At 37.5% G+C, this 11,168-nt stretch overlaps 1 protein-coding gene across 3 annotated transcripts; it reads left to right on the top strand.

The window, feature by feature from the left end:
- Positions 1-271: 271 nt before the first annotated feature.
- LOC18428723 (sucrose synthase 2) lies at positions 272-9,771 on the top strand. Of its 3 annotated transcripts, none has more exons than XM_006838025.4 (16): positions 272-573; positions 2,583-2,707; positions 3,266-3,395; positions 3,531-3,682; positions 3,935-4,127; positions 4,462-4,580; positions 4,694-4,910; positions 5,027-5,122; positions 5,398-5,571; positions 6,124-6,240; positions 6,344-6,510; positions 6,665-6,889; positions 7,010-7,331; positions 8,015-8,259; positions 8,856-8,994; positions 9,519-9,771. In XM_006838025.4, the coding sequence occupies exons 2-16, from the start codon at positions 2,610-2,612 to the stop codon at positions 9,555-9,557; spliced, it is 2,433 nt and encodes an 810-aa protein (XP_006838088.1). In that variant the 5' UTR covers positions 272-573; positions 2,583-2,609; the 3' UTR covers positions 9,558-9,771. The 3 variants fall into 3 exon arrangements, with proteins under 3 accessions (XP_006838088.1, XP_011621334.1, XP_020519620.1); XM_011623032.3 differs by lacking the exon at positions 272-573 and adding an exon at positions 1,528-1,558; XM_020663961.2 differs by lacking the exon at positions 272-573 and adding an exon at positions 2,390-2,430.
- The last annotated feature ends 1,397 nt before the right edge of the window (positions 9,772-11,168 follow it).

An 11,168-nucleotide genomic window follows, 5' to 3' on the forward strand; every position in this document is an offset into this window, starting at 1 on the left:
GGAGAGCTTACTTAAAATACAAAATATAAAATACAAAATATAAAATACAAAATGGAATTAAATCAAAGTGTTTAAGGATAATAAAACACAGAAAAAACACGTGCAATATAGATTTAGAAAAGAAAAGAAAAAGTTTCGAAATGATTAAAAAAAAAGAAAAGATTGTCATTTGAACGTAGGAAAGCGAAAAACCAGAGAATCACCTGAAAGTTAATAATTAAAGCCCTAAAAAAAAAGCTCTAGAAAAGCTTCTAAAAAACAAAAAAAAGACCTAGAAAATCTTGGGAATTAATAAAGTAATGGCGTACTGGTACTGTGATGGAAATGGCGGGGACCCTACGAATCCTAAACCGGTGTCGGAAACCGCTAATGGTAATGACTTCACGGAAACAGAGATAGAGTCACCCAATCAGCGGCCTGACTGAGGCCCGATTCTGTATAAAAGGGAGCCACTCTTGACGCCAATCGCCACAAGAACAAAGCGTTGAATCATCGTTTGTTTGATCATCGACGTTTTCTTGAGTGTTTCGGCTCTGTGATTCTTCGTTTGGTTTGATTGAGTGATTTTTAGAGGTAATAGTTGCTTGATCTCGTGTTATAATTGCTTTTGGCTATGAATTTCAGAGAAGTTGCGATTAGGATTTTTGAATTTTCATTTTGGGAAATTGGGGTGGAATTTGAGTTCTACTGTGTATTTTGTGAGTTTTCTCGGTCTTAGCTTCCCATTTCTCTCTATAAAAACGATTTCCACTAAAATTTTGGTTGATGTGGTTCATCTCTCCTAGTAAGTGAAGTGAACTGTGAACTGTTATTGTTTTTTTTCTTCTGATGCTCTTTTCGATTTGCAGTGAATATGTGCTAGAAATGGTTGTTTGGACGAAATGCAGTTGAAGTTTATATTATTATTTTTGTCTATCGAAAATGAAATTATTTTTTCTATTTTCTTGGCTCATATGGCCTTCAATTGGCAAAGGAAATGATCATGAATTTTGTCAAAATGAATTTTTAGTTCCAGTTTTCTTTTTCAAGGATCCAGAACATTTTTCCTATCTTATTCCTTAATTTCTTTTGCAGACAGTTATTTTTCTCCTGATATTTGAAAAGAGAGTCAATCATTGATCACCGCATTTTATACCCTGTTCTTCCTATGAGTTCATGTGATACTTTCTTTCCTTAACTGTACAATTTATCTTTTCGACCATGAGTCCTGATTCTCTTCTTTGAATTAAATTTGATTGCTTTTGTGGCCACCTTCCATTGTTTCGCATATTTCCTTTTCCTTTTTGATGAAATTTGTTTCTTTCTCCAAGTGAAGTTGTTCTACTTTTGGAGATTCTTTAAAAGTAATCAAATTCCCTTTGCTTTTTGGACGACTGGCTGTTTGTTTTCTGTAAAATTATTCTCCCTTTCTGACCTTCCATGTGATGGCTTTTCATTTCAGGCAAGAAACGTTTTGTGAAAAAGGAATTTCGCTTTGGCATATCTTTTGCTCCCTATATATATTGTGTCTCTCATTCTCCATTCGATGTACACGATTTTTATTTTCAAGATTTTATAGGTAAATATTGCCCCCAAGATCCAACTTTAATTCCCTTCACGTGAAGTTTCTTTCTCTGTACTCTGTTTAACTTTCTGTTAAACTTACTTCAATTGGAACATTTTTGTCTTAACCTTATACGGCTACACCTTTCCATCCTTTCCATTTTATTTGTTATTTTACTCTGATGAAATAAACTCTGTTTGAAGTTTTTGCAATTACTGCGCTTTTGCTATTTTTAAAGTGATTTTAGCATTAATGATGAAAAAGGGAGAAAAGTATTGTGCTTTGAGAAAATATTAACCATCTTATATTTATGGGATCGTATGCAATGAGACCATTTACCTTTAATATAGGGAGGTTGCAATTCCTTACCACCATTGGATGTGAAATTTAATAGTTACCACCATTGGATGTGAAATTTAATAGTTTGGATGTGTTACAAAGTTCAAAAAAAATTCATTTGAACTTTCACCTTGGTCAATTAAATAAATGCCGCCACCCACTCTCACATCCAATGGTCAAGATCAATTGTGACTACTTTGTACCAAAGGTAAATGGTCTCATTATATACTTACCCTATATTTATTCACTTTATTTGTAGCGGATCATCTATCATTCAGGGTCAGATTTGTTGCATTTCTTTACGTGGCTATCTTTTCTTTTTTTGGTTTGAAATTCTGCTCCTTCATCGTCGAAGTCTCTATCATGTTTGCGTGCAAGGCTCAAATTTCAGAGGCTCTCTAGATGTTTTTTGAAAAGTTTAGTCAATTTTAAACTCTCTGGTCAACCTTTGTTTTAAATAGCCATTCAATACTTTATTACTTATACTTGTATAAATGAACTCCACATGCTTTCTGGTGCAGATTTAAAGTTTGGGGGTGTGTCATTTGGTGATTTCACCATCATTACTTTCTTTAAAGCCTCTCTCACTCTCTCGCCCTACAAATAAGCAATATGCCAATTATGCTAATGTTGCTTTTAATCTAACGTGTTGAGCTACTGTTAACCTAAGATTTGTTGGTTTTATTGATTTTGTTTGCAGAAGTAAAGGATTTTGGGTAAGCTAGCCATGGCTACTCGCAGGTTGACTCGTGTTCTAAGTATGAGGGAGAGAGTTGAAGATACCCTTTCCGCTCATCGCAACGAGTTGGTTTGCCTTCTTTCCAGGTTTGAGCCTCTTAACCTTCGCTATTCCCCGCCTTAGCGAAAAGATAATCTTGTTTATAATGTATCAAGTTAGTTTGTAAACTCTGCGGTTAGCATATAAAGGATGGTATTGTTTTTGCATATGTATCAATCTGGGGATCACTATTAATTGTGCTTATTTTCCATTTCAATGGATCGGTCTCTTATGCATTGAAGAATCAGAGTACCCTATTTGGAGAACCAAATTTTTGCCATTGGTAACAATTTAACTTAATGCATTTATAGATGATACCATTAATCTGTGGTTATAATGTATCTCATAATTCTCATTCCCAATGGTGTGGATATGGTGGTCGCCGATGAGTAATTTACATAAGCTTCGCAACGTAGAAGAATGTACATCATTTACTCTGTTTCCATTTTGCAATAAAAGTCAGTCTATTGAGAAACAACATATGGTGTGACCATTTTTTTTCGGAAAGTTTTGTAGTTGCGAGTTTTTCCTTTTCTATGGTGCAGCTTGACCCATGAAATAACCTATTATAATCTCTTTCTGCTTACAATCTTGAATGAGTCCAGGTATGTGGAGCAAGGGAAAGGAATTTTGCAACCTCATCAGTTGCTAGATGAGTTTGAAAAGGTGATTGCGGAGGAAGACAGACAAAAGCTCAGTCAGGGGCTCTTTGGAGATGTTTTGAGATCTACCCAGGTGATTTTATAGAGAATCTCTCTCTCTCTCTCTCTCTCTCTCTCTCTCTCTCATTTCTAAGTTTCTTATAGCTGGAACTCCTTACATCACATTTACTTATGCTTGAAAGTTCAATATCTCATTCAAACGTTACAGGAAGCTATCGTTCTACCTCCATGGGTGGCACTAGCTGTTCGCCCCAGGCCTGGGGTCTGGGAATATGTTCGTGTTAATGTACATGAACTAGTCGTGGAGCAGTTGACTGTACCTGAGTATCTGCGTTTCAAAGAAGAGCTTGTAGATGGAAGGTAATTATCTTTCATTGGTTTCGTGAGCCGAAGGACCTTCAACTATTTTTGGCATTGATTTGCTACTGTTCTTTTTCGTCTTTTGTACTTACTTTTTTGCTTCTCTAGGAATTCTTTCTGATCCTTTCTCTAGTTGTTGTTTACTACATTTCATCTTTACCTATGCCGATACCATAATATGATATGATATGGACGAGGCGTTGATTCATTGGTGATTTGCATATGAATGATTACGTGCTTTGTCCAATGCAGCTGCCAAGATAACTTTGTGCTTGAGCTGGACTTTGAGCCCTTCAATGCATCATTTCCTCGTCCTAATCGTTCATCATCCATAGGCAATGGTGTACAGTTCCTCAATCGCCACCTTTCTTCAAAATTGTTTAATGAAAGAGAGAGTATGCAGCCTTTGGTCGATTTCCTTCGAGCACATCATTACAAGGGGAATGTAAGTTTCTGCCACTTATCTATATTTATTTCTTCAGTGCCCTCCTTGGTATGTGATAGTTTCTACCTCTTAACTATACTGGGTTCTTCAGAGCGCTCCTTGTCATGTGATAGTTTTTGGAGTTCCTGCTTTAAATGTATCTTGCATTGAGTATTCAATTGGCTGATTGCTACAACATTGATTGAGATGTATTCTCTTGATGAAATTTCCTGCTTTGAGAAATTAATAATAAATAATAACAGAAAAGAGCTGTGGTGATAAACATCATTTCAAAATTTCATATTTTCTACCAGTTGTCGGGGTTAAAGGGTTGACATTCATAGCTCATGTGTAGGTTATGATGCTGAATGATAGAATTCATAGCTTGTCGGGCCTTCAGTCTGCTTTGGTTAAGGCTGAAGAATATTTGTCAAAGATCCCACCAGATACACCATACTCAAGCTTTGAGCACAAGTAATCATCACCTTAGTCTCTCAGCATTTCCTGTTCTATTAATAGATGTTGGGGGTTATATATTTATTGTATAGGACTGTTAAAGACGTGCTTAATGTCCCATTCATATGCAGATTCCAAGAAATGGGTTTGGAGAAGGGGTGGGGCGATAAAGCGCAGCGTGTTTCAGAGATGATTCATTTACTTCTAGATATCCTTCAGGCACCTGATCCATCAACCTTGGAGAAGTTTTTGGGCTTGATTCCTATGGTCTTTAATGTTGTAATTCTTTCTCCTCATGGATACTTTGGCCAAGCTAATGTGCTGGGGTTGCCTGACACTGGAGGGCAGGTAGATTCTCATTTGATTATTTCACACTCTTTACCTTTTAATTTGTGTTAAATTACAAGGTTCAACCTATAAAGTCATTTGCTGAAGTGAATATCCTTTGGTCAAATTCATTGCAGATTGTTTATATTCTGGATCAAGTTCGTGCTTTGGAGAATGAAATGCTTCTCAAAATAAAGCAGCAAGGTCTTGATATCACTCCTCGAATTCTTGTGGTAAGTGCTGTTTTGATGATGATTTTTCTACATGATTGCAAGCCCTTGGGAACTAAGAAGACTTCCTTCTAGATGCCAAAACTCTCTCTCTCTCTTGTTTGCATACCTTTTTTTCCCATCAAACCTGGGGATCCTGGGATCATGTTTTACTTTTCTCATGTTCTTGTCTGTGGTTTATTCTCGTTTCCCTTCTTTGTTTCACCTTCATAGATGGCAACTATGGACCTGATTTCAGAGTGATTATTTATTTATTTTTGTTCTGCTTATGAACCCAGGTGACTCGATTGATACCTGAAGCAGGAGGAACAACTTGCAACCAACGTTTGGAAAGAATCAGTGGAACGCAGCACACTCATATATTGCGGGTGCCCTTCAGAACTGAGAAAGGAATTCTACGTCATTGGATCTCACGCTTTGATGTATGGCCTTACTTGGAGACTTTTACAGAGGTAAAACTTGGTCTATTTAAGTCTATTTACTTTCTTCTGTCATTTATTTTCCTGTAAGGTTGTCCAGGGCCTTTCAGCAATAGGGAGGCTTCTTTTTCTAGGAAGTTGATGGATCTCTCTCATTTATGGTATTTTTTAATTTTTATTTGTAGAATTTGTGGCCATTAAATTTTTTCTTTTTAATGAATAAACTACATCTCCACATCACATTCTTCGCGGGACTCCCATCACTTAGGCCAGTTCAGATGAAAATTATTGCATACTTGCATAATGAGGGAATAATGTTTATGTATGTTTCCATGAGATACAATGAAATGTAATCATGTAAATGACCAAATTATGCCTACATGTATTTCACATGTTGGCCATTCATAAGCAATTATGCACATATAAAGGTTTCAATGTAACACCTGCAAAACTTCTAAGGGGTGCTATATTTGATGAACTTGTTTTCTGTGGTCAAATAAGTGGGGCTTTGGGTGCATGAATGTGATCCTTTTATTTATAGCTGGTGTATTTCCTCAAAATTCAATGCGATGATTTACTTCTCAGGAAGTGGCAAACGAGATCGCCGCAGAGTTACAGGGGCAGCCAGATCTCGTCATTGGCAACTACAGTGATGGAAACCTTGTGGCTTCTTTGCTGGCGCACAAGCTAGGAGTTACACAGGTTAGTGTTCTGAGCTTTTGCATACTTGTCCAAAATTTGCATCTCTGCTTAAGGAAAAAAGGTTGCATCTGTGCTTTCCATGACAGTTATTTCTTTTATGCAGTGCACCATTGCTCATGCTTTAGAGAAAACTAAGTATCCAGATTCCGATATATATTGGAGAAAATTTGATGAAAAGTACCATTTTTCGTGCCAATTTACGGCTGATCTTATTGCAATGAACCATACTGATTTCATTATCACCAGTACATACCAGGAGATTGCAGGAAGGTATTTATTCTTTCCCATTCCAATATTGCATTAAAATGCATCTAGTTTATATTTGGAACTCTGGACTTCAAAGCGTTTTTCTTGTCTCTTGTTTATGCTGACATTATGTATTTCTCTTTATGCTGACATTATGTATTTCTCTTTGTCAATTCAGCAAAGATACAGTAGGGCAATATGAGAGTCACACTGCCTTCACTCTTCCTGGCCTTTATCGTGTGGTTCATGGGATTGATGTCTTTGATCCCAAATTCAACATTGTTTCTCCAGGAGCCGACATGAGCATCTACTTCCCATTCACTGAGAAGCAAAAGCGTCTCACTGCTCTCCACCCCTCAATTGAAGAAATGCTCTACAGTCCAGTTCAGAATGACGAGCATGTGTGAGTATTATTTTTTTCTCATCAATGAAGCTTCAAACGCACTTGGGCTTTTTTGTTACTCTCTTGTGATTATATGGTGTCATAGCAATTTTACTGACTGCTTTAGTGGTGTTTTTTCAGTGGTGTTCTCAATGACCGGAAAAAGCCACTTATATTTTCAATGGCTAGACTTGATCGTGTCAAGAATATATCGGGGCTGGTCGAGTTATTTGGGAAGAATGCAAAGCTTAGGGAGCTTGTTAACCTTGTGGTGGTTGCAGGCTACATTGATGTGAAGAAATCTAGTGATAGAGAAGAAATATCTGAGATTGAGAAAATGCATAACCTCATGAAGCAATACAATTTGAATGGTGATTTCCGTTGGATATGTTCCCAGACGAATAGGGTGCGTAATGGTGAGGTCTACCGTTATATAGCAGACACAAGGGGTGCTTTTGTACAGGTACATGTTTCTATACCCCCATGAACCTTTAGATGACATATTCTTTCTTTGAACGTTTGGGAATTAGGGAATTACTTTAGAAGATGGTCCGGAACCCTCTCTAAAACTCCACAAAAGCACCCCAATTAAAAACTACCTACAAGAGAGAGATTGTGGGCTTTTAATTCCATGAAAAACATGATAAGTATGTTTGGCCCATCACTTTTCTTGGTAATGGTCAGCGTTGCTTGTGGAACTATGTGATTTTCAAAAATGTTGAAATTATTATGCTTCGAATTCATTCTATTTGAAGGAAAAATTCGACCTCATAAGTGGGTGGCATTTCTTATTACTGCTTTTTATTGGTAGTGTTTGGGGTTGCTTGTGGAGCTACATGATTTTCATGCATATTGAAAGTATTATGCATCCAAGTCATTCTTTGTCATAGGAAATGTCTAACCTTCCCAAAAGTGGGTGGCACTTATCATGGCTTATTTTGGGAGTGGTTGGTTTGACATCTGAAATTAGAATTACAACTTACTAAATTGTTACAACAGCCAAATCATTTCATACCCATTTTTATTCAAAATCACACAGCATCTTTTATATGCTGTATTAATGGACTGTTAGTTGTATTAAGTACTGCAAGGTGTTGCAAGTGATCTCTGCATTTATGCTAAATTTACGCATCTTTCTTTGTTCAGCCTGCTTTCTATGAAGCTTTTGGGCTTACTGTTGTGGAAGCCATGACTTGTGGTCTACCCACTTTTGCCACTGTAAATGGTGGGCCTGCTGAGATTATAGTTCATGGGAGCTCTGGATTCCATATCGACCCCTACCATGGAGATAAGGCAGCTGAGCTTATGGTCGATTTCTTTGAGAAGTCAAAGAAAAACCCTGCTCATTGGGATAGTATTTCTGAAGGTGGACTACAGCGTATCTATGAATGGTATGTGCTTTCTATTTAGCATTGGTTATTTGATCAGTTACCTGTGTATTGGTATGTGAAATGTGCAAAAACGCACACAGTGAATTGTTATCAATTGGAATTCTTATACTAGGGAGATTAGTTAACTGAAAAATATTGAACAAAGAAAAACCGAGGTTCGGTTCTGTAAAGCTGGGTAGTTCTCTCTTGATGCACACATTTATCTGAAATTTGGGCTTTTACATTCTTCCAGGGAATTAGATAAAATGATTGGTTCTCTCTCTCTCTCTCTCTCTCTCTCTCTCTCACACTCTCTCTCTCTCTATATCTCTCTCTCTCTCTCTCTCTCTCACACACACACACACACATTGATCATGCGTATGGTCCAATGCAAATAACATCGCGGATGCACACTTCCTTATTTATTTATTTAAAAAGTTTATTTTTGAAACTAATTAACATCCATTGATTGGTAACATTAATGATATTGCTAATGTACCCTTAATTCTTCTTCTTTTTTCCTTTTTCGGTTGATTTACATCCATTGAGTGGTGAAGTTTGTTCATATTTTCTTCGCTGATTATTCTCTTAACCTTCTTCTCTATATATGTTTGTAGTTATACATGGAAGATATACTCTGAGAGGTTGATGACACTGGCTGGTGTCTATGGCTTCTGGAAGTTTGTTTCAAAGCTTGAAAGGCGTGAAACTCGTCGTTACTTGGAGATGTTTTATATCCTCAAGTTCCGAGATCTGGTAAGATTCAACTCCTCATTAAGTGAAATTTTGAATGCTTAAAATAACTTTTATGTTCCAAAAATGATTGTTGGCCCCCAAAAATAATGACTTAATATCCCCTACATCCATTTCTTAATGCTTCTATAAGTTTGTATTAGCCATTACCATAACTGCAAGGTTTTAAAACTTAAATTTGAAGTCTGGTTTCTGATTTGTGCCTGGGACATGGTTTTCTAGAACTTAAATCGAACTAAAGTTGCTTAAAAGAAATTATCTTATTTTGGAATTCAGGAATTAAATTTTTACAGAGTTGCTTCCTTGAATTTTGAGAAATAATTCCAATTTAAACAAAAATTTCAAAACGGAATTTCCATTCCATATTTCTTCCAAGGTTGTTTATTTCCATTCTACTCTGCCATGACTGCTGTCTTTTGGCTTTCTTGGACGGTAAAGGGACCATAACTTCGAAAATGGCATGCCAATGATAAATATTTTTTATATGGTTGTTCTTAATGTGATTTTCTTCTTTTTTCCTTTTGCAGGCAAAATCTGTTCCTCTGGCTATTGATGGTCCACTCTAAGCTGATGGATTCGGGAGCTTCATACGAGTCTTGATGAGCAGGATTTTGGCTTCTCTTTTCCTTATTTCTCTGGTGTTTCGCGTATTTGTTGTGCTGAATAAATTGCATTTGTGGAGCCCTCAGAGGGGTTTGAACCTTGGGTTTTGCTTAATATTGTGTATAATTTTTGTATGCTTTAATATTTGAATGTCAATGATAAGCTTGTTTTCAGGCATGGTTGAGTTGTATGTTGATTATACCTCATAATTGTTCATTGGGAAAATATGAAGTGAGAAAGGAATTTAAATGTGGGTTTGGGACTTCTTCGGGCTGACATGTTTGGGCACCTTCTTTGATCACGAAGAAATCTTATCAGTAATAAAATTGGTTCAGAATCGCCTCTCTTGGCTTGTATTCTTCTTGTTTTCAGTTTTTTTGCAATCACATACATATATGGCAAAGGTTATAAAACAGGTGGGTCAGACCTAACCTTTTTTCTCTTTGATGGACGTACACAACCATGCGCATTCAAAAAGAAGAAGAGAAGAAAGACGAGGGAGAGAAGAATGCGACTAAGCGAGAGGATCAAGGCGGTGACTAGGTTGATGGATAATTGGCCTGACGTGGTGGTAAAGAGGGCTCAGTAACTATAAGTCGTTACCAATACCGAGTATCTAGGTACGATGGTTATTCTGTCGTGGCAATAACGCGGGCTAAGTAACCTTGACACAACAACATTATGGCTAGACGGCAGGACTATCATGAGAGGCTAATTTCAATCCCTCTTAGTCGAAAGAAAGAGTAGCAGAATTAAGGTTATGATGAGGAATAAGAAGTGAAGAAGGGAAAGAAAGATGGAGGGAGAAGGAAGGAAGAGAAGAGTATGAAAGATGAGAGAATAAATGAGAGAGAGGTATGGACGGCACAGTCGGGGTTAAGCATTGCCGACTGTGTTTAGAAGGAAGAGAAAGAAAATAAGTTGACGCTAAGTATCACCAACTGACAGGAGAAGAGAGAGAAAACCAGTCAGTGTTATGTCTTATTAATTGATCGAGGAAGAGAGAGAAAATCGGTCAGCACTAGGTCTCGTTGACTGACAGAGGAAGAGAGAGAAAATCAGTCGATCTAGGCCTCACTGATTGACAGAGGAATAGAGAAATCAGTCGATGCTAGTTCTCACTAACTAACAAACAGAAAGAGAGAGAAGACCAATCGGTACTAGGTCACGTCGACTGACAGAAGAGGAGAGAGAAGAAAAGAGAATCTCAGTCGACGTTAGGCTTTGTCGATTGACAGGAGAAGAAGAGAGAAAACCAGTCAGCGTTAGGTCTCACCGATTGATAGGAGAGGAGAGAGAAGAAGAGAGGAACCAGTCGGTACTAGGCTTCGTCGACTGACAAGAGGAGAGAGAAAACTGGTTGGCACTAGGTCTCGTCGACTGATAGGCAGAAGGAGAGAGTAGACCAATCGGTGTTAGGTCTCATCGACTGACAGGAGAAGAAGAGAGAAAACCAGTCGATGCTAGGTCTCGATGACTGATAGGAAAAGAGAGAGAAAACCAGTCGGTACCAAGTCTCATTGCCTAACAGAAGAAGAGAGAGAAAACAAGTCGGCATTAGGCTTCATCAACTG

Source organism: Amborella trichopoda, chromosome 13 (genome assembly GCF_054954075.1).
Source record: "Amborella trichopoda isolate Santa Cruz 75 chromosome 13, AtrichopodaSantaCruz75HAP2 v2.0, whole genome shotgun sequence".
NCBI lineage: Eukaryota > Viridiplantae > Streptophyta > Magnoliopsida > Amborellales > Amborellaceae > Amborella > Amborella trichopoda.

Coding starts and splice junctions, on each gene's coding strand:
- LOC18428723 (XM_006838025.4), top strand. CDS start 2,610: ATGGCTACTCGCAGGTTGACTCGTGTTCTAAGTATGAGGGAGAGAGTT. Junction 3,396..3,530: donor ATGTTTTGAGATCTACCCAG/GTGATTTTATAG, acceptor CAAACGTTACAG/GAAGCTATCGTTCTACCTCC. Junction 6,890..7,009: donor GTTCAGAATGACGAGCATGT/GTGAGTATTATT, acceptor GTGTTTTTTCAG/TGGTGTTCTCAATGACCGGA.